General features: G+C 41.6%; 1 protein-coding gene across 1 annotated transcript in view; it reads left to right on the top strand.

The window, feature by feature from the left end:
- The window catches only part of IQCA1 (IQ motif containing with AAA domain 1), a 114,294-nt gene that overhangs the window by 5,969 nt on the left and 85,930 nt on the right, over positions 1 to 22,395 (top strand). The window contains exons 3-5 of the mRNA XM_009873806.1: positions 318 to 506; positions 1,228 to 1,299; positions 12,774 to 12,958. Coding sequence (XP_009872108.1) covers positions 318 to 506; positions 1,228 to 1,299; positions 12,774 to 12,958 — 446 coding nt within the window. The remainder of the gene's footprint in view (positions 1 to 317; positions 507 to 1,227; positions 1,300 to 12,773; positions 12,959 to 22,395) is intronic.

Genomic DNA, 22,395 nt, shown 5'->3' with positions numbered 1-22,395 from the left:
CAGCAGGATGCGTATAGAGCCATTTTTGCTTCCCGCGATAGCATCAGGCTCTCCTTGTCATGCTTCAACACATCAGGTTCACTTTCTCTGAAGGGTCCTCCGTAAAACACATCTCTCTCAGGATATCAGACTTGCAAGATATTGCCAGATAGTACTGAGACAGGAATTTCTGCTGTTTGTGACAGCATTTTTTTTGTCTTAGAAAGTTTCTGAAAAAAGTTCATTTGTTGTTTCACTTGCCAGCTGAAGTAGGCAATTAACCAAATATGTAACTAATACTTTGCTCTGTCCGTTCCTTTTTGGCTGTGCTGTTGAAGAAACCTGACAAGGCCATGACAATTGAAGAAGCCGTTAAAGTGATCCAGGTTTCAGAACGGGCTCGCCAAGGCCGTTGTCGAGCAGCATTCATGAAGAAAATTTACCCTCAAGATAAGAGAGAAAGACCAAGTAAACTTCAGGTCCAGACTGGTCCAAGTCCAGATGAAGCTGCCACTTGCATTCAAAAGGTGAAATCTCTGATTTAACAACAGTTTTGGCAGAACTAAAGACAATGATTTTTGTCAGAAGAACAGCAGTAGACAGAAACACTGTCCACAGAATGTGAAGCATTCTGAAATGATAGCTTTCAGGGCTTTTAGCAAGGTGAAATACATCATTTAAACGACTTAACAAAATGAGATAGGACCCTAGATGCCAGATCAATGGAAACAGTCCTGCACTGGCAATGCAGAATGACTTTATAACCTACATGTTGTTTTTCCATTCTGATTTTTTATGACCTCAGTTGCTCTGTCTGGCATCCCCTTGGAATCCAGCGCATCTCAGAGAATTCATGCCTTTTCCTGTGTGTTCATTCCATATCCTGAAGAAATTACAGGGGGAGATCACTGCTAAATTCCAGAAAAAGTCCTTACACGTGAATAATTCAAATAATCCAACCCGTTGAAAAAAGCTCATTCTGAATCTTACGTCTAAACACTCTTTGAAACCTTGATAGCGTCATGTTTAGAAGTTAGATACACCGGTGTGAGGGGGTAATAAACCTCAAAATTTGGGTGGCTTTTTTTTTTAAAAAAAAAAAAAGCAGATGGCAACCTGCTAAAGAGTAATAGTTTGAATTGTATATTGTGCCTTTCCTTCCTCTATTTGTTTTTTCCTATGTCTGCCCTGGTAAAGGAAGCTGTAACAAGGCCCATTTCTCTCATTAGAGTTTTGTTTACAATTCAGGTTTGGCGTGGATATATCCAGCGCAAGAAAACAGAGAAAATGAGAGAAGAGGAAATGATATTTCTGGGGATGGTAAGTAGTGCTGCCAAGAAAATATAAAATGCCACAGTCTGTTTGTTGTTCAGACTTTTGTAATTTAGCAGAAGATGAGAAAATAATTTCTAAGATTCTTCCTATTTTAAAAGGAGTCTCTAAGGAATACAAAACTAAACTGAAATGATAGATGGTACAGAAGTAGCACAGTTTGTCTTAAGCTGCATGTTTTTGTGCTATATATACATAGTCCAACGTCTACAGCAGATGTGGAAACAGGCAATGTAGAATTTCTTTCTGGGGAATTTGGCCCAGGCACAGCAGAGCAAGGAAATTTTATTAATAAATTTTTAATTCATAATTCCAAGACACTTGAGCTTCCCTATTCCTGGAGTAAAATTAAAGCAGCAAAGCTTCTTCTTCCACCCCTTTACAAGGCACCACATATATATCTTAAACGAGGTAAAAGGAGCATTGGAACTGCCAACTTTTTTTTTTTTTTCACCAAACTGCTCATTCCGGAAAGAACCTCTTCCTCCCCCTCCTACCACCACCATCTTCCTTCCTAGGAACTGCCCGAGAAAAAGGATAAACTCTTTATGCTTCACTTGTTTTTTGGGTGCCTTGGTTAGGCACTAATGGGCATCAAGTCTCGAAGCTCTCCAGCTCCAGCTCCTCCTACCGAGCTCTGCTAAAGCTGCTTCGGGGCACACCAGGACAGAAACGTGTCACTGCTCTGTGTTTGGCAGGTGTCTTTATACCTCTATCTTCTACAGTTCTTCACTGATTAATTTACAAACTATTTGTGTGATTTTGAATTGAAACATGCTTTCTGCTTGTCCCAGATGATTTGGATGATTTTCTTGCCTTAGCTACAGTATAGGTTTATGAAAATTAGTTGTGCTTATAGCATACATCTGACAAACATGTACCAGCAGTTAAGAATGACCTTAAAAATCTTATCTTTAGGAACTACCATGTACATTTACCGAAGCTTTGCCATGTTAAATACAGATAAGACCTTATGCATATTGTCTTTAGTATCAGCTTGCTGGTCTTTAACAGTAAGTGTGGCCAGCATAGCTAAACAAAGCTTTGGGTGCTGATTCTGCCTCTGTTAAAGACAAAGAAGATTCCAACAGATTTTGACTAGTGCAGACTTCGAATGGTGAATACTTGGGATGTACTGAACATGAATTAGAAATTACACGTTTTGCAACACAAGGGATCATTTCCTATCAAATCCTGTGATAGTTTCTGTTGAGTCTTAAAACTAGAGTCTTAGGAAGGAAACCTAAGTCTGCTACCAGTAACTGGAGGATTCACAGCCAAGCACTCTTCTCATGATGGCCGACGGTAGGAGTAACTGATAACTAGGATGCAAACAGTCTAGTTTGTGAGGAGGAAATCTATATGATCACGGGGATGAAGGGAATTCAAACCAAACATGTATGGCATATTCATTTCCTGACCTCCATTTAGGAGCAAGAGAATTGATGTTTGTAACTCTGCACTCAGACTCATTACTCTTTATCAAGTATATAAGCATAAAAGTTGATACCTCTAAATAATAATAACTAAAAAACCCCTCTTCATTTTTGTAGTGGTTTTATATCCTTCCTTTGTGTTCCCCTTTTACTTTTCATGCTGCATTCCCTTCCATGGTCTCCAAAGGAAGTGAGTGGCGAGTAGAAAGTGGTTCACACTGATAGATAGGCAGTGAGCTCCAAAGGTCAAGTCCCTTTGATGTATGATCACGTCAGCCCTCTAAAAAATGACCACAGATCTTCATGTGTAAATATGTTGAATTTGCTTTTCTAATGCTGCATGACTTAGATAAATTAGAAGACTGAGCCATCCATTACTCCGAATCCATCCCAAAGGAGACTTGACTTTTACTGCAATAAATACAAATTTTCTTGTAATTGTAGCTGATTTTAAAATGTCTATGTTGCTTTCATATAAAGACTGCCTCACGATAGGAACTAGTCCATCTGAAATTCTGAATAATGATTTCTGGAATAATTCAATTGTGCTGGCCTAAAAAATGTGGAAACACATGCAGAGACCAAGAATTGTCCATTCTTTTACTTAATTCATCATTATTTTCTTTACTGTCTACTTGCTTCAGAAAAATTTACGTATCTTTTCTGGGATTTGATTCTATTTCAGCTTTTGTTTGATGACAGGGTAGAAGCCTATGTTCCAGAGATTTTTCTTGGCTCAAAAGTAAAGCCTGGTTATTATTATTATTTATTAAAGCTTAATTGCAGAAACAGCATGGTTCCCTCAGCACATGTTTTTCTAAATCTCTGATAAATCACAATTTGCAATACTGGTTTAATTTGTAAAGATAAACGAGCCGCACTAAGAGCACATATATCTTGATAACTGTATCCTGACCTGTTTCCTGATCTTCCTCACATTGCTGCCACAAGGCTCTTTACTAGCAGCTCCAGCAAGACCACCCTAACCAACGTTCCAGGCACAGGTCTGTGTTTAAGCCGCACTGACCACACTGATGTTGCAAGAAAACTCATTACATTGTCTTGAAAATGTGCACATGCTGTCCAGACAAACTTGTATTTCCATGATCTGACTATTCCACTGTTAGGGACCAGTTGCAATGTACCATTTTTCCAGTTTTTAAGCTGGCATATGCTTCCACTTGTTGGTTACTGGCATTTTAAAGTCCCTTGTTGTTAAACACCCCACTTAGAGGTCGCTGGGATCATTTCATTTGGCTGCGGCACAAATTAGCTACTAGCCTGGCGTAACTGGGTGCGTGACCTGAGTTTTGGCAACTGCTTTGCCTCAGAGTGGTGCAGAACAACCCAAACCTAATAATGGAGCTACTCACAGCCCTCTCCCTCACAGCCTCACCTCAGAAGGTTAGATCCTGCGGGACATTATACTTACCATCTCAGAACACAGGCCAGTGGAAAAAGGACAAGCTGTTTTTGAGGTAAAACTTCGGGATAAACAGTTTGTAGTCTGATTTATGGAAGGGTAGGAGGAACCTAAGAATAAGCAATACAAAAAGACAAGACAAAAATCCATCCCAGTTTAAGGGTTTAGCCTACTATTGTTGCAGCTTTGAGGCAGGAGTACTCTGAAGACCTGGACATCCCCTTGCTCATGTTTTCACTTAACGAGCATAGATAATCGATCGCTTTGGAGCCAAGTGCTCTATGTGCTTAAACAATTTGTAGGGCTGAGCCTTTCATGCTTTGCACATACAAACCTTCTTGTCTCACAGATACATCTCTTGCCATACAGTTACACAGCTCTCTCACTGCTCTGTTCTGTAATTTCAGGCCTTACCAAGGAGTTAATATAATTTTCTCACATATTTTCCACCATTCTTCCCTCCTCTATAACCTTTTCACATGAAAGGACCTATGCAGTCTTAAATAAAAAAAAATGTTCTCTCCCTCTTACCTCTTTGAAACATACCCTAATTTAGGCATGTTGCCTTGGATAATGCTTTTATTTATATCTGTGAAAACAGTCTGCCAAACATTCCTTGTTCTCCAAATTCCTGATAAATATAATTCATTTCATCCCATCAGAAAAAAAAAAAAATTAGCATTTCCCAGAATAGCCTTCTGTGTAAACATTATAGACTATGACTAAATAAATATTGCATGGGATTTAACAAACTGCAAACTTCATGAGTGAGTAAAATTTAAAATATTTCCTCAGCTCTTGAAAGTGAGCAGTACAACAGTTACAACACACCAGGCCTGTTTTTATCAAGTGTAAGAGGAAAATGACTTTTGTTTTACTTGCAACCTAGTTGACGGTTAGATGTCAGCGCAACGTTATGTTATTTCACTGGCATACAGATACATCTAAACAGTGATAACTAATCTGTCCTTTTTTCAATATAAATTGTAAGCCTGCCTAATTTTGAAATCTAAAGACGCTGGGAAGCAAGAAGCCTGCTCAGTAATTTGGTTTTCATTGGCTGGAGTCACACTAACAGTGAAATCACTGCCTTTCAGCGTCCAAAACATACTTGCCATTTTTAGTAGAAATTTGACAGCATGCCCAGGTATAATGTTGGAAATAAACATAACCAAAATTATATAAACTTATATAGTCATGACTATGTTTTCTCCACTTGAAATTTTCTCTCATCTTATTTTTAAAAGTGCTACATGTCAATATTTTTTATGTATTTGTAATATAAATGTATAAAACAGCCATTTTCAATATTTTTCTAACGAGGCCTCTTACTACAAATGCTTTGTTTGAATGCATATGACAATTACTTTAATTGGCAAAGCCGTTGAAGTGAATCATATAGTAGAGAAGCTTTAATGAATACAATATATTTTGCTTAGTTGTTCCTTTTTCGTGCCTAATTTAGGAATTCAGCCATATAATTGATGGGGCTATAGCCATTTGTGTGTCATGAAACCTATATGAATACAGCCTTCAGAAGAGAAGATGCCTCTTTAAAATACATTCTTCTCATAGCCAGACAAAATACAGTGAGGAAACAAGAACAAAGATAACTCCTATGTCCAATTTCTAAAAATAATTTGGATCACAGTTTAAAATTGAGTAGAGTAACAGTCAGAAGTAAAGAACAGAACCCAGTTGCTTAGGTGATAAATTCTTTTAGTCTGCTAGTAAGGAGTTACTTGCCCAAGTAGTCAAATGTAAAAAAAAAAAAAAAAAAAAAAGAAAGGTAAAAAAAAAAAAAAATCTCAGTTTCACCACTGGTGAAAGTAAGTGACTGTTAAAACTACTTACTTCAAAAATACTTACATTGCTTAGGAGATAAAGTCCTCCAGAGAAGAAAACTATACTAGTACTGAAAATAAGCAATCTACAGCAAAAGGCTACACTAGTGCATCTTTCCAAAGATGCTAATTACAGACAACACTGTCTGGAGCAGGACATTCACCGAAGCAGCCCTATGCAAGTGTGCAGCGCGTGTTTCAGCCGTGCTGTTTCAAGTCTAAGAGAAGAAGCCATCCTAAATTAAGTGCCCGCTAATAAAAGCCACAGTAAATCTACCTTTCAGGCATTATATGAGTGTTAGCCTTAAAACATGAAGTCAAACGAAATGTATTTATTTCATGGAAAGGAAGACTATTTTTCCTTGTAAGCGTAGTCATAATGGAACAATCGAAGAGCAGTTAGTTCCACAGCGAGGGGCCTCCTAGATGTAGAGCTGTAGCCCTAAGCATGTTCAGCCAGCCTGCACACCTCTAAGTGTTTTATAATGAACAATAAAGCAGTCTGTGCTGGGAAAAGCTGTTGAGCTGACTAAGCAGAAGGGCAGGCTTTTCAAGCTAGGAGAGGAGAACGATCTGTGCAATCGAGTTCCGAAGTCAAAAAGGGAAAGCGCACGGAGGCTTTCATCACGTTTGCTTACCTGGGACATGTAGGGAACTTCTTTCCTTCTCCTGGTGGGTCTTTCATAAAGCCTAAATTCTCTTTGGGAAGGGGAGGAGGAGGAGTAAAGAAGAGCAGAATGTAACAGCGCTCTCATCAGCGTCCTTGTGACTGATGAGTTGGAATAAAATTCTCTTTTCGACAAATGTCCATTTTGCCTTATTAATTTAAACAAGGATCTTAAAGACAAAGCCCATCAAACATTAGATAAGCATTTTAAGTTAATGGACCATGTAGTCCTATTTTCCCCACAAACTCAGGAATCTTCCTATTATGTCCTATTTTTACAGCAACATCAATTATTAATATGTATACTTTTGCTGACAGAGGACCACACTAAAAATGTGAGTTTCGTTATCCAGTTCTGGGTCATTAACTGTGAAAAGCTTGTAAATATAATGGTTTATTCACATGGGAAGCCTTCATTAAGATGCATTATTCTACAACTGATGTGGCAGCACTGCATTATCAAGTTCACTGTCTCCATCTAATATTTGTAATTTGTTTCTAAATGAGTTGCTGTTTGTAGGGCAAGTTAACAAATTTGAATTTCACATGGCCAAAGAAATATCTTGAAGATGGGAAAATGCTTTTTCCCCCAAGGAAAAGCTATTTATTAGTGTCTTACCGTAGAATGCCTCCCTTTGATTCAGAAGCAGAAACATTAGAGGTGCTGAGAGAAGCAACGTTCGAAATAAATTGGCTTTTGTCTTCCTTAACATGCACATTAAGTATAGTGGGCTATAAAATCAGCACTCATCATGTTGTCTCGGTATAACTCTTTAGAGCTCCAGAACAGGCATGTGACCACATGGGAAGTTGTTCTGCAGTACTGGAAGGCAGAGGTCAAAGTCTGGCTGTCGGGGAGGCGTCTTGGCTGGAGCTGTTTGAAGCCATCCTCTCACACTGTCCATCAGTCTTAGTCTGCCATTTCAATGCTTATCTTCTCCAGCACTCTCAGATGGCCAAAGCCTTTTCAGACATCCTTTCTTCCAAATTCTGCTCCTTGACAGGAGAATACAAACGCCACCGGAGACATCATGTAGACTGGCTCCATGTGAAGACCCAAGAGGGCTTGAAGATGAATGTAAGGTCTCAGCTGTTAGAATTGTCTCCTCATTACTGAGCCAGGGTTGGGAATGCATTAAATTCTAAAGCTGGTAACGTTTAGGATGACACATACTCTCGTGATTTGGACAAGAACACTGAACAAAAGAAAGTGAGTTCAACGTAGTGGCTTGCTTCAATTACAAAGCAAGAAGGTGGAAGCAGTGTTCTCTAATTCACCTGATCATGCTATTCACAGCCTTTTTTTAAGATGATGTAACACCCTAAAACATTTCATGTCATCCAATAGGTGCCTGAGGTCAGTTTTCTTTCCTCAGTTTGTCTTCCATTCAATAAGAGAAAAGCATTTTCTATGAAGATGCATCACAAATGCACAACAAATCATCATAGAATCATAGGATGGCCTAGGCTGGAAGGGACCTTAGAGATCATCTAATCCAACCTCCCTGTTGTGGGCAGGGACGCCACCTCTCGACTATATCAGGCAACACATGGGGACTGAGCAGGAATCGAACCCGCGACCTCGGTGTCGGTCATTGTTATCAGCACCACGCTCAAACCACTGAGCTAACCAGCCCCCTAAAATGGTAGAGAACTGACAACCATACAATGGTACAGTTACATCCTCTTCAGGAGCTCCTGCCACTGACGTGTCTATTTTTAGGTTATGTTGCTAAATTCACTTCCACACACAACTTTTATCTAGCTCATCTTCTTATTCCCTACCTATACTTTACCAGCTGGTTGCTTCCCTAGATCATTCACACCCCTAAGTACACTTGGATCAATTCTTATAGGCCAGGAAAGCAGTTTTTAAGATAGTCTCCCTTTTACTTGTTAGCCCACGTACATGAGTTCTGTTGATGTTTCCTCATCCTTGTTTACCTCAAGTCCTATTCATTTTCGTTGTAACTGCACTGATTTCAAATCAACAGAACAGAAAGTCAGGCCGGTTGTACGTTCACCTATAATATTTTACTTAAAAAACAGGTAGCCACAGTGTGATTTCCCCACTGCCACCCAGTGCTTGCCTTCTTCCCCTCCTCCTCACCCAGAACAGAAGCCAGCCTTCAGTTCCTGACGTACATCAGCCTCCTGGTCTTCGCTTGTCAACACGGCGCACTGTGTAGGTTTCACATTAGATGGCCACGGATCCTTCAGAACCCATTTATCACAGCCAGCTCCACTCTTCATTTTATGCTCCCCCTCACCTATCTGAGCTGGAGTATGTTCTTGCCAAAGCTTTGGCACTACAGAGGGAGCCCCAAGTTTGGCAACTGTCTGTCCACTGCTAGGCCAACTTAAATGAATATCATTTGTTATTAACACATCTCCCTGCTGCTGATGGCAGCAGCTTGCCTGGCAGAGCTGAGTCCCGCTTAGAGCAACCATTTTCCGTACCTGCCATGTCATCCTCTCTTATTGACTCCTCTCCAACGTCTACCCTCCTCCCCAGCTTATCGGGTCGCCTACGTCTGAGCCAGTTCTCGCCTTCCCAGCAATGGAAGCAATCAAGCAAGAGCACATTTCAGATCAGCAACAGCCTTTTCCTCCACGTAAATAATCCCTTTTCCACATACCTTAATTTAAAAAATATTAATAACAAGAAATAATAGGATTGGAAATAAAAAAAAAAAAAACAGAAAATCAAATGAGAGTAGTCTTACCAGCTTTCAGTGTTCTCTTTCATTCCTTCAGTGGGTTATCGAAGGCCTGCAGCTGGATTCTTGATGGTAGACGTGTTTCCTGGGGTGGTTTTCTTTTGTAGTAAAACAACCTTTAGAGAAGAAAACAAAAAATATGAAGGGCAAATACAATAGAGTTTCTTTTCATAAGCTCTTCTACAAGATTATGTCAGTACTTCAGCCTTAGGGCTTTAAGTGCAGCTCCAACTAGTATCCGCAGATACACTGATAACTACATGGTGCTCAAACAGGTAGCTGCACAAATATTTACTCAGGACTTGGCTGGATTTTACCAACCAGAGCATGTTCTGTGGCCTTGTTACTGTCAGCATTTGAGCCAACTGGTGGACTGTGTCCACACCAGCTCCATGACTGTGAACTCAAACAGAGGTATCATCTGTATTAATTTACTTAGAGATAAGAATCTTCTATTTCTGGTCTTGCTCATGTGGGCACGTTCTATGCCAGTTCAAACAGTTCTTACCTCATCTGGCTCTGGTACTGATGAAAGATAGGCTGATACTAACTTCAGAGTGACAAGTAAACTGGTCAAAGGCTCCCTCAGGACTCAGTGGAGAACAGTTTCAGAGGAGTTGAGCAGGGGAAAAGTTCAGAGACAGCAGAAGAGCTCTCCTGTCTGTGCTGCTGCATGAGCCACCCTGCTCTCCACGTTGTTCAGGTCCCACGTTCACCCATCACTTCCCTTGCTGCTACTCTGGCCCTCAGCTGCCACCCTGACTGCCTGGTTCACCTCATTATAATGGGAGACGACCTGGTAGGAGGAGGGGGAAAGACAAAAGGGATTATTTTCCACTTCTTGGAGAGGTGAACTGATCAGGTGAGTGCCAGCATCTGTGCAGCAGGAGAGACACATCCAGCTGTTAGGGTGGAGAGGCAGCTGCCCCTTCCCAGCACCAGTATGTCATTCATCCGGTGAGCCACCTCATGCCATTTCAGATGCGTGCTGTAGAGGAGCCTGTCTTTCTCCGTCAGCTACAGATCAGCCTCACTAAAGCTGGAGATATCCTTGTGTCCCTCACGCTGAGTTGCCTAGGCCTGAGCATAGATTCTGTTCCTTCCCGAAGGAGAAAGGAGAGGGGGGACACCACCTGCCCACCCAGCAAGACATCATGAGCCCTCCCCACAGCAGCCTTTGCTCGTGGAAATAGTCACTCAGTCCCCTTTCTTGTGCTCCCAAATTTTTTTCTTTTAGCCCTTTTCTCACATACCTCCAACTAGAAAACGTATTTCTAAGTGAAACAACTCTGCCCCCCGTTGAGCACCTAACTAAGGAGATGAGTGAATTCTTAACTGAGGAAATGTAGTAGGTTGTCCCCTGTGTGTAACGGAGTGCCTGTTCAGACCACGCTACAGCAGTATACAAAGACATGGAAGAGTCACCTTGGCTCTAGCTGGCTCACCTCTTCGCTAGCCACATCCTGATGGGAACTTTTCAGAAAAGCAATCCCTCAAGCATTGCTGTAGAAAAGCCGGAGTTGAGTAGGAAACTGCCTGAGGGAAGAGGCTGTTCTTTCTAGATGTCAGTTTGGGAAGCAGGCCTTGGAGGTCTTCCTCTGGTTTCCAGAGGAGCCCTAAGAAAGCATCATCACATCTGGCTATTCTGAAGTTAAGACTAGTAAGGCAGACAATGACGAAATATGAATAAATAACATGAACATTAGTTGTGCCATGCTTAAAAATAGGTGCTGGGGAAGTTAAAGATGGGAAACACTTCTGTAGAAACTGAAAAATGAATGAAGGCAACATATCAGGGTGAAAGGCAACATTTTGGGTCACGTATGCAGCAAGAGAGCATGTACAGCCACCTTTCAAAAACATGCTGCTCTTCTGGTTTCCCCCTGAATAGTTTCTCACCGGTGGCCTTGACCAATTCCTTTTTCATAGTGCGAGTCACATACTGCAGATGCAGGGAAGGCAGTAAATTGCTTTCCTGAGCAGGGCCTCTGCGCTTACTTTGGATGGTGTGCAGTCCCGCTGTGTACTTTCTGAAACCAAATTTGCTTGGCACTTGTTAGTGATTTTTAGAACCTGGTCGAACTGTAATAAAACACCAAATAACAGTCCTTAAATGTAAAATGGCCAAACCTTTGATAGAATATTTTTTGTCTTTGGGGGAGATCTCTTGAGTTAGGACTTGGAGCACACTGGAAAATATAACTCCAGAGCAAGGACAATTCATTACTAAATTAGTCTGAGATGTGCTAGTTAAGGACAATTTCTGTATGTTCCAAAGGTGGAAGGCCAGAGCAGAATTATATAGGGGTTTTGTAGATAAACAACAGCCTTAGGCTTTTGTTCATATACGCTGCCATCTGCATGTCAGACAGTCACTAACTCTGAAGAGTAAAACTCACCATATTACATAACAGATTATCGTATGTCCTCCTCTTTTCCATTCTTAAATTTGATACACGCTATCAGACAGTTAGTACTTCCCAAGTATGTGGAAAATACTTTGTTCTAGAATTGTAAAAAATCCAGAGCTAATTTACAATTTTTAAAATAGATTTTTCTCTACACTTAAAAGATAGTAATAGCTTGTAAAACACTGGAAACGACTTTATCAACCATTACAAACTAAAAAAATGCAAAAGTTTCAGACCACCCACACAGATGGTATTTTTCATGCTTCTGTATTTGCATACCAGAAAGACTTTCATTTTTCTCTCTCAAAGTACACATGTAAAATCAATCACAAAGCAGAATTTGTTGTAAGGCTTTAAACTGGCTTAGAAGCCCTTCTTGCCAAGGTTATCAAATCATGGGAAACTTGGGGAGGTATGATTTTTATTACAGTGTTTGAGGGGGTTGTTTATTCTTTTGTTGTTGTTGTTGTTCCTCAAGGGAAGTTGATTTCCTAAAGGAACAGGAGCAGCTGCAACAAAATACCAGGAAACCACTGACTAGGCAGTGCATATAAAAATTTAAGTGAACAAATTAAAAACAATACTGGCTAATTAAAGTGTATCAATGGGAAGTCCAAACATTTGAAAATTCAATTAAAAAAAAAAAAATCTGGCACCCCTCTGACATGGATAAAGTTGGCATTTGCCGAGCAGCAGCTTTCTCACCTGTCTCATTGAGATCCTGGGATCCCACGCTGGAAGGGCTGTTTTTGTACATTGCAGTGTTGTTAATTAATGCCAAAACACTAACAATAGACCATTGTGTGCATCCAGGCACTTTTTATGAGCACAGGATTTTTTTTCCTCGCTTCCCACAAATAAATTAAGGCTTAAGCTCGGATTCACCGTCAACCTGGCATTCCAGTTTATATTAAATTTCTTTTATTTCATACCTTTTGTTTTCTTCTCTTGTCATTTTCAGACACTGCCTCCTCACTTAATGGCAACGAGTATTTCGCAGTTGCATGCTGGGCAAGGAAATGCCCCACGTGGTGAGGTCCAGGAGATACACGAGGAGGTATTCAAGGTCAAGCTGAAAGAAGTGGAGGGGCTCGACATCATGAAAACACTCCAGGATCAGATTGGCCAGTGTTTAATTGAGTGCCGGTGAGCAGAGATAAACACTTATTCTTTAATAAGTCTGTTTGCCCCAAGGAGCCTGATTTTGCAGTTCTAACAAATTACAAAATCCAGCTTACAGTGGTGATCCCAGTCGCAGTTGCCGAGCTAGTTCTGTACCAGCTGCAGAAGTAAGTTCCCGAGCTGCAGGATTCCTAGTTGGGGAAACCAGAATAACGCATCAGTCCTTGCACAGTACAGCAGGGATCAGAGATGAACCTTGAAGGACTACCTGCACAATCAGGTCCACAGAGATTGAAGTGGGCTCACATGCAGGGCACATATTAGCTCGGGCTCCAGCTTTGTAATTACAAGAAGCGTGCTTAAAGTGTAGGAACACTGACTTCTTTTCTCTGTCTGAATACACAAGGTCGAAGAGAGAGAATGTAATCTTCCATGAGATAGAAGTATAATTATTTGCTGTAGCAAATCACATCACGTCACCAGTACTGCAGTCCAGGTGCCTGCTCCTGGTATTATCCAGCAGCCGATATGAATCTGAAGTACTTTCATACTTGAGGCCTGACCTTCAAGACACTCCTCCAAATGTAACTTAAGTTACTTAAGAGGCTGCTGATCTCAGTGAAACTTCACGTCTCAGTAGAGTTAAGCACATACTTACACATTTTTAAACCGAGTGCTGACACCTATAGTTCTCCCAGAAAGTTTACTTTAGCTGAAGAAGTTTTCAGATCGACAGTTTTAAGATGGTGAGACTGAAAAGCCTTCTAATAAGGAATATGAGCTGGTTGTATGATATAGGTAATTTTTGCCAGGGTTTACCCTATCCAGTGTGTTGGTGTGTAAAAGTACATTGGGAAGCAGCACCCGAAAGTTCCAGGATTTAGCAGCAAGGTTTCAGCTGCTCTGCATAAAACTGCTCTGCAGAAAGACTTCCAGTGTTTCTGTGTTTTGAGCTTCTTGATTATGTTACAGGCTCATATTTGTCTTGTGGACTAGTGTCATGCCCATTAATCATTCACCAGTTTTTTCAATGGACTGGACCTGCCTCCACTATGCAGTTTCCAGTTGGAAACACAAATACGTTCTGATGAAATCCTGCTCTATTTAATCCATGACTACTTTAGTGAGGTTTTGGTAGCTGTATGACAGTGTAGCGTTTGTTCAAAAAAAAAAAAAAAAAAAAAAAATCGAAAATAGCCCTCACAGGTCTGCCACAATCTCTTTCTTGTACTTTTGCCTCTTAAAGACACTCGAGACTCTACTATATTTTCTCTCCTTTAGAAAGAACTGCTGGTTTTACAAACCTCAGGTTATTAGAAAGCACTTCCCCATTCCTTGTATCAACCCTGCTCCTGGGTCCCAGTCTACACAGTTTTTGAGCTGCCATTTCCTGCCGCTCCCCACAATTCTCAGCATGTTCTGAGGTACAGAAAGATCTTATTTCCTTTGCTTAATATTACTCATCTAATAGTAATTCTCTAACATAGGTCAATCGTGTCCAATTAACTTGACTCTACAGCTTGAGGAGAACTAACTGAAATACTGTGCGAAGCAATAACAATGTTTCTACAGGAGATTAACAGAGAACAGTCAATCTCCCGGAGAGTAAGGATGGGCCGTAAACCTCTTTAAAGACAGTTATGAGACATTATTAAAAGTAAAATCCATTCCACAGAGACACTTAACAGCAGAGCCAACCAAGAGCCTAACCAATCCAAAGGGTCGTTTGGAGGAAGCCAAAGCCATTGTTCACTCAAGAGAGGTGGAGAGGAATGGCTGAACGGGCAGTTCATCAAAGCCCTTGCTTCCTAATGTGTAAGCGACCTCAGTCTCATGCATCTATGAAATATTCTGAAGATGTAAGGTGGAGCGTAAATGCTGAGCTTTCTTATTCACTAGCCCTTACAGGTGAAATGGGACCTTGGTGCTACATTTATATCCCAGATGTGCCCAGGGGCCCAACTTTAGGTGAGACTTCAAGGCTATAGGCAGACATAGGCAGTATCCCAGCATATAAATATGCGATTAAACAAGTTCTAAGGAGTTCTTTAGCTAACCTCTAAGTTGTCTGGTCAGGTGCAGTAGTCTTGAATCTCATCTAGACTTGAAAATTAACAAAGATTAAAGCGGATGTTGGAATATAAGCACCCCATTAACTGATCCTGGATAGCTTTAGAGGTACACATTTCCTAAGCAAGTGATTGTATTAAACAGGAATAAGATATAACCCCACACAGAGTTCATATATGATGCCACTGCGTACAGGCAAGCCTTTAGTCAGACACGTTGTTCTGCTGCAGCTGAGATAGATAGACCCAGAAAACAGCTCCCCTTGTAGAATAACCACACACAGCGAGTTGCTTTACCCATCCATATGAAACAACCTGATGTGAAATAAATTAACCAAAAAGCAGTTTTAAGCCAAGTCAGACCATTTTGATAGAGCAGAGTTAAAGAGATGCTGTGTGTGCTGTTACGTGGGGAGGTCATCTCTGATGGCAGAGGGGCAGTGACACATTTGGGTGCAGGCGGAGGGGTGAGTTTGATCAAACTCCCTGTTGCTCTCTTTTTTCAAATTAACTATCCACCCAGCGTGATCTCTTAAAAATCAGTAAGGCATGTTTCAGCCAAGGCTAGGCAGATTTCATCAATAAAAAAATATTCTGGTAATTTAGCAGTGTGGTGGATAAAATTCTGCCCCCAGTGAAGCCAGTGGGAGAGCTGCCATCAGCATCAGCAAAGACTGGACATCGCCCAATATTTGAGTTCATCTGAATCTGGCTGAGTGATGCAGTGATTTATGGAACTGAGAAGAATCAGAGTGAGCTGCCTGCCATCCCGCTCTTCACAGGAGGCCTCTATTTAAGTGACCAAAATAATTTTCCCTGCAGACATATTTACTTGCATCCAAAATAGGTTAAAAAAAAAATACTCAGCAAGATTTCTACACATGAGGAGCATGTGTGTCACGCAGAGCCAGGCTTTCCCTGTGGTGCACGCCAGCGACGCTGCAGAACTATCAGGAGCTGTGTCCTACTGCTGCCTGGCCGGCTGAACAGTGGGCCAGATTTGAATTGTCAAGGTTTACATTAATTATTACCTGCCAGGATATGTTTTGGCTCTCCACTAAGCAAATCTACCAAATCAACAGCTGAATGTAGCTTATAAATTATTCTTTAACTAGGCTTTTTGACAGAGTTTATCATTTTCCATAGTCTATTAAATAAACAGATAGCTAAAGAGGGACTATGGTTCTTTTGAATAAATTTTGTTGTGCATACCAAAAAAATAAACCCAAACTTCCATGTTTTATCCTTCAATGGCAAAAGGATGTGTTAGGAAATAAAATTAGCAGGTATTGTCTTTCAGCACAGGTGCTATTAGATTACAAAAGCAACAAGCACATATTAAATTTCTTCACTTTAAGAACTGCTATAAATATTTACCACTTTCTTTGCACGAAGGAACAGGCATAGCTTCAGTCATTTAAAGACCCAAGACAGGTTCTTATGAGGATAGGTTCTAAAAATGCAAAAGGAAGCAAAACCCAAAGGAATAGATTAAACAAAAACATTCCAGTTGCTTATAGCAATCCCACTGCAGAGAAGACAAAATATTTTTGATGTAGCACTGTGCATTTCACAGCCTTAACACCTAGCATTCTGTTTATCTGCATTGACTTCTATAGAGCTGTTCTTATTTGCCTGGCAAATTATTCACGTAAAGCTTTCTAGGTTTCTTTTTGGCCTTGTCCCTATGCACCATACTAGAAAAGAAAGATAAGGTTTTACTCTTTTTTTTAATGAAAGCATCATGCAGTGTACCTACAAACCTCCTTTTTTTTTTTTGTCAGGATAGCTATATGATTCATAGAGCAGGAGTAAAAATGCTCCAAAATTAATAGTTGCTACTATTTTATACATCTGAGTCTGGATTTTAATCTCTTGACTTCCACGGATTCCATCCATTAACTTAATAACAGAATTTCATATTAGGATATAGCAATTGCGAAACTAGAACCCCAGCTACAATTTCCTCTGCTGTTCCAGAACAAAACCATTTTTCTCTAATTTCACATTTAGGGTTTTGCACTGCATATGCAAAAATAGTCATCATCTTGGCTCTTTACCCACTGTACATACCAACAGTTCCCAAACTACAAATCTTCCTTGGAGTCACTCCTAAAATAAATTTTTAAGAGAGGTGGGAAGAAGAGGGAAGCAGGATTCCCTTATTAAACAGCAAAACGTAGTAGTATCTTTGTCTAAGTAAAGCCTTCTCTGGTAGAAATCAATACAAAGGATAAGAAATCAAGATGAGGTTTTTATTACCAGAAATAGCCTCAAGAATCACAGGGGAGAGCCTCATACACGGGCTTTGCCGTAATGTGTCTTATGCCCTCTAGCTGTAACAAATTACGCTGTGAATTTCTTGGAGGATTTATATGCCGCTGTGCAGTGCTCTGGGGAGCATTTCATCAGTGGCATCGCTGACCTAATAACGGGGGATCTAAGTAATAGCAACTTTTATGTACGTTATGTGTTATTCCCACAGATTTGGGGATTGGTTTTCTGGCGGAAGGAGGAGGCGAGGGGTAAATGTGCTTTCATAATAGGTTTACACTTTACTGATTAGCTTTGAATGATCTTCTTGCTCTGCCTGCTGACTTGAGTACTGTCAGAAAAAGAATTGGCCGAGCTTCATGGTGAGCGAACGAGATTCCTTCTGAAGCAGGGGGTTCCTGCATTTTATTTGTTCATTTGGAACCTTCCTGACAGCCAGCCCAGGCTTTGATGCAGAGGAAGGGAGAAAGAAATAGGAAGCGATCGTGTTATATTTCCCTTTTTCACAAGGCTGTTTTGTTGAGCTAACTTGACTGCCAATATGCCTGTTCACGGGGCTCCCTAGGTAGCGAGAGGTGGGGAAGGAGGAGGCAGGAGGAAGATGAATGGAGAGAGAGGTTTTGCACTGAAACTCCACAGAGTAGGCAAAGTGTTCATTTGTGTCAGGCCCATCTCGCATTTCACACTCCATACACGCTGCTTTTCATGAAGTTAATATTACCGTGCGTGGAAGTCACCAGGCAATCCGTCAGCAGCTGAAGTCTTGCCAACAGGACGAAGACAGATGACACCTCAGCAGTGCCAAGCAGAGGCACCCCCTCCCCGTACCGCCTCGGCTCTGGTTCGGAGGCGTTGCTGCGCTTAAGTCCACCCTGACCCGTGTCGTTTTTCAGTCCCATCTGGCTCATCATACGTGCCCTCAGCCTGCCAGAAGTGCTTTCCAAGTAACCGAGGTGCCTGGATTGCCGTCTCCACACAATATGGCAGCAGTTCACAAAACAGCTGATAGGAAAATTGCTTAATAACCAGTGCTAGTGCAACGAACCACTACGGCAGACAGTTCTCTTAAAAGAGTAAGCTCCAGTCTGGAAATCCTTGGGACACAACCAGAGACATCACCAGCCCCTTAGTCACGGTCCTCTTTCCATACAATGCCCTGTTCCTCCAGAAAACACATTCCCCTTCTTGTCTGCCACCCCTGCAAGGGCATTTCTCCTGTAGGAACCTTCCAAAAAACGTCTCTCTGATATCTGGTACTTTACATTCATCACAGACGGGAGTTACTGCCCTCAAGAGCCATTTATAGGTGGGTGATGAACTGCTCTCTTTCACCTGATTCATATTGTCATTACTTGTTTTCCTCGTTGGCGTTGAAGACTTGTCGCACACTCACAAGCCACTTGTACGTGGCGTTCCGCTTAGTGAGCGAAAATTACAAGCCAGAAGCAACTGTGAGCTCAGCATAAAAATCTGGGTGTTCTGCAAATGTGGCTAAGTAAGCGGTTGTCTGCTAACTCCACTAGATGAGGGTGAACTGAACTAAACTAGAAAGAGATCTCTCTGTGCACCACAGTTTTCTCCTGCCTTCACCTGTTCACTAAATATGTCTTCTCCTTCCCTCTTGTACTTTGGGCACTGAAAGCCTGCATAACCTGAGTTCTTTAGGGAATAGAATAAAACAAAGAGAAGCTCCTTTTGAATCACCTTGCAGCCCCTCTGGGTTGTGTCTCTTCTCCGAGTCTTCTCATTTTCCTTGGGTGAGTGAAGACAAGCTCTGAATTGTGGAAATGAAGCTCTGAAAGAGGATGGTGCAGGCTTGGGTGTCCTCTACCCAAACGCTTTGTCTTCCTGCAAAACAGCAGAAACATTAATAGAACAGACAACATCAGTTTTCTCTATCACTAGTTTCACCTTTGTTTGGATTTTGCAAAGGCAGTAATCTCTGTATCATAACAATTAGTGCTGGGGCAAAGCACTCTCTGAACACCTTTCTCCCATGCCAAAAGCCATTCTGCAGGAACAGCTTATATTTAACACCAGTCTTCCCAAACGTGGCTCAGCCTGCTCCCAGATGTTTGACTGTACCTTGTGTAGACAGGCAAAGCTAGTTTCAAAAATCCAACAGGAACAACACAGCCGTGATGGCAGAAAGCTCTGGCAGCAAAACCTGTCCATGACCCTGCATAAATATTCTGGCAGCTAGACCATGCTGAGCTCCTCGCTGTAAGCAACTGTGCTGCTGAGTTAAAGTACATCTGTGGGAACTAAAACCCTGCCTTTGGGCTCCCGGGTGAGACAACCTCTAAGACTGATTAATTAACATAATTAGAAGCTGTAAACATTAATGGGTAGCGTTCAAGCCTTTCCTAACACATTCTTAAAGCTTCCACAGGGTGGTTATCTATTGACTGATTTTGGCAGACATCTTTAGGGCTGGAGGGAGCGAGGGAATGGAATGCAAATTCATCACTGGCTTACCGGAGGAGTACCAGAGCAAATAGCCCACTGGGTTTATTTGAAGAGAGGGAAAATCAGTTATCATAAACAAGAGAATTGTTTGTGTATGGTGGGAGAGAGTGGACCCCAGAGTTCTGCAACGTGTTTTCCCGCTGATTGGAATGGACTACCTAGCTTTGACAGCCATTTGAAAACCAAAAACCCTTCAGTCCTTCTTTCTTGCATATGGGAACACCACACCGTCCCCTTTTAAGAAGCGCGAACCCCTCTAATTCCAAAGGAGGGACAACTGTTATTAAGTCCATCTGCAGTTAATCTACTTTATTGAGTGTCCATAGATTTACAGGAGGCAGGGGACACCTCTGGAAGCTTCTGTGCAGTGGCAGCAGTTGCCTACTTCAGTGCGTGCTAAAAATTTATGAGTGTGCTGACATTAATGGAGGTGGCTTGATGGCTTTTGGTGGGGATCAGCCGGAAGCCCCTGGATTCATATATTTCTCATTCTTGGTGAAACACAGATAAATCTTGGTGGCAGGTATCTGAAACAGTAAGACCAGTTGAACCCTGGTGTCACGCCTCCAGAGAGGCATTGATAACCTCACTAGCTCTGGTTTCTAAATCACCACAAACTCTGAAATACGTTGGCTTTCTGGTTTTGTAAGGCTCCTTGAATTTACTCTTCAATTTACAACTGCTGCCACTATTTGGCGATTAAAAAACATATACAAAGGACTCTGCTGCTGATCCTTAATTTTGCTCATCGAACTATCAAAAGTTTGAAGCAGGAACAAAAAGAAGATTCTTAAAATATCGCAGGCGCAAATCAAGCTTCCCAGGGGCTTTTTAACATCACAAGTCATCCTCATGAACTGTGATTTAATTGCCAAGTGCACCAACGCTGCACATAAGAACATTACTATTCCCTTCCAGATAGACATGCACATAAGAACACTACTATTCCCTTCCAGATAGACATGCAGATATCTTAAATCACAAAGTAATTAGTGATCTTCCCCAAATGATCGCTCCTTGCCCTGATAGTTTCCTTACTGACTTCGTTACTGAAAATAGGATCAGATCCTGGTATTATTTAAGTCCTCATTCTAAGACGACTCCCATCAACTTCCAGGGGGATTCATAGAATAAGACGCTGTTGTTTCTGAGCAAGTTTATCAATATCAGGGCTTTTACAGAAGTGATAGAGACAGGCACACACCCTTCCTTTGCAAGCAGTTCACCTCCAGTGCAAGACCAGGGAAAACTATTTCAGTGCTGTGGCTTTTCTGCTGAATAGCTCAATCAGCAGCTTTCTGCCTGCAGTGGCGCTTTTCCTCAGCACCTTACAGGAATGCTCGGAACTTCAAGCATCTGCAAGCACATTTTCATCTCTTCATCAGGCACAATTTGCATTGCACACCCCTTGCCATGCTTGCATGTAAATTATACATCATCGACTGTTGAAAACTCATTCAGATCTGAAGAGTCACACGTTAGCAAAGTTGTTCTTCTTCACACTGGTCTCTCCTCCACTTTTCTCCTCAGCCTGCTTGCTTCTAAATCACTTTGATCAGAAAGACTTAACTTTTTCACCACCCCATCTCAGTCCCAGTTTCTGCCTCTGAATTTTTCAGCTGTGAAGCTCTAAGCACTCTGGTGACTGTAGAGCAAAGGCAAAGTTGTCCAGACCCTACTAGCTCAGCCTGCGGAGGTAGGATTTTTATACAGATATTTTATACAGACATTTCAGTTCCAAAGGGCAAGATGAAACTCCTTATTCTAAATCTTGGGAGCAAAAAGGTGGATCCAATTAAACATTTTCATTTACTTAGCATAAGCAAAATATTATGTCTTTGACTGGTCTCCATGTTGGAAAAACCTGAATTGTTTGAGCCAGTATTTTCAGACCTATATGTTGTAAACTGAATGCTCAACATCTAGACTTTCAGACCAAGTGGTTAATGGCGTGAAAAATCTGTGACCAGCTGAGAAAGAGAGCTTTATAATGGGTAGTGTCAGGCAGTGATACTGGGGAAGCGCTAAAACCAGAGGTGGAAAATTAGTACAGATGTTTCAATGCTATCAGTCCCTGCCCAGCGTACTGCAGAGAGGGCACAGCTGTTCACGCAAGATGAGAGGTGAGATAAAGTTAATCATCAAAGGTTAGAAGGCAAGAGGGACAAGAAGGGTCTGATACTTGAGCACATGAGAGACATCTCCCACGAAGCCCCAAGTAAGGTGCCAGTGGTGCAAGGAAGCAGGTCTTGCACCACCTTCCCCCACAATGTTGCCAGCAGCTGGGCTTTGCGAGTCCCAGTTTTGGTGCATAGCTTTTCCAGCTACGTTATTGGGATCCATAGCCTCCCCGTTACAGGCCCAGTTCCAGCAAGAGTGGAGTGGAGCCATAGGTGTAACTGTGCACATACAAACAGGATGCCTGCTTTAATCCTGCTCTCTCTCATTCCTAAGAGCACAGAATCGTAGAACAATTCGGGTTGGAAAAGACCCTTGAGGATCATAGAGTCCAACCATTAACCCTACACTACAAGGTCACCCCTAAACCCTATCACTCAACACCACATCTAAGCGATGCTTAAACACATCCAAGGATGGCGACTCAACCACCTCCCTAGGCAGTCTGTTCCAGTGTCTGACCACTCTTTC

The sequence above is a fragment of the Apaloderma vittatum genome, unplaced genomic scaffold (genome assembly GCF_000703405.1).
Source record: "Apaloderma vittatum isolate BGI_N311 unplaced genomic scaffold, ASM70340v1 scaffold7077, whole genome shotgun sequence".
Lineage (NCBI taxonomy): Eukaryota > Metazoa > Chordata > Aves > Trogoniformes > Trogonidae > Apaloderma > Apaloderma vittatum.
This window is presented reverse-complemented; position numbering and strand designations above follow the sequence as displayed.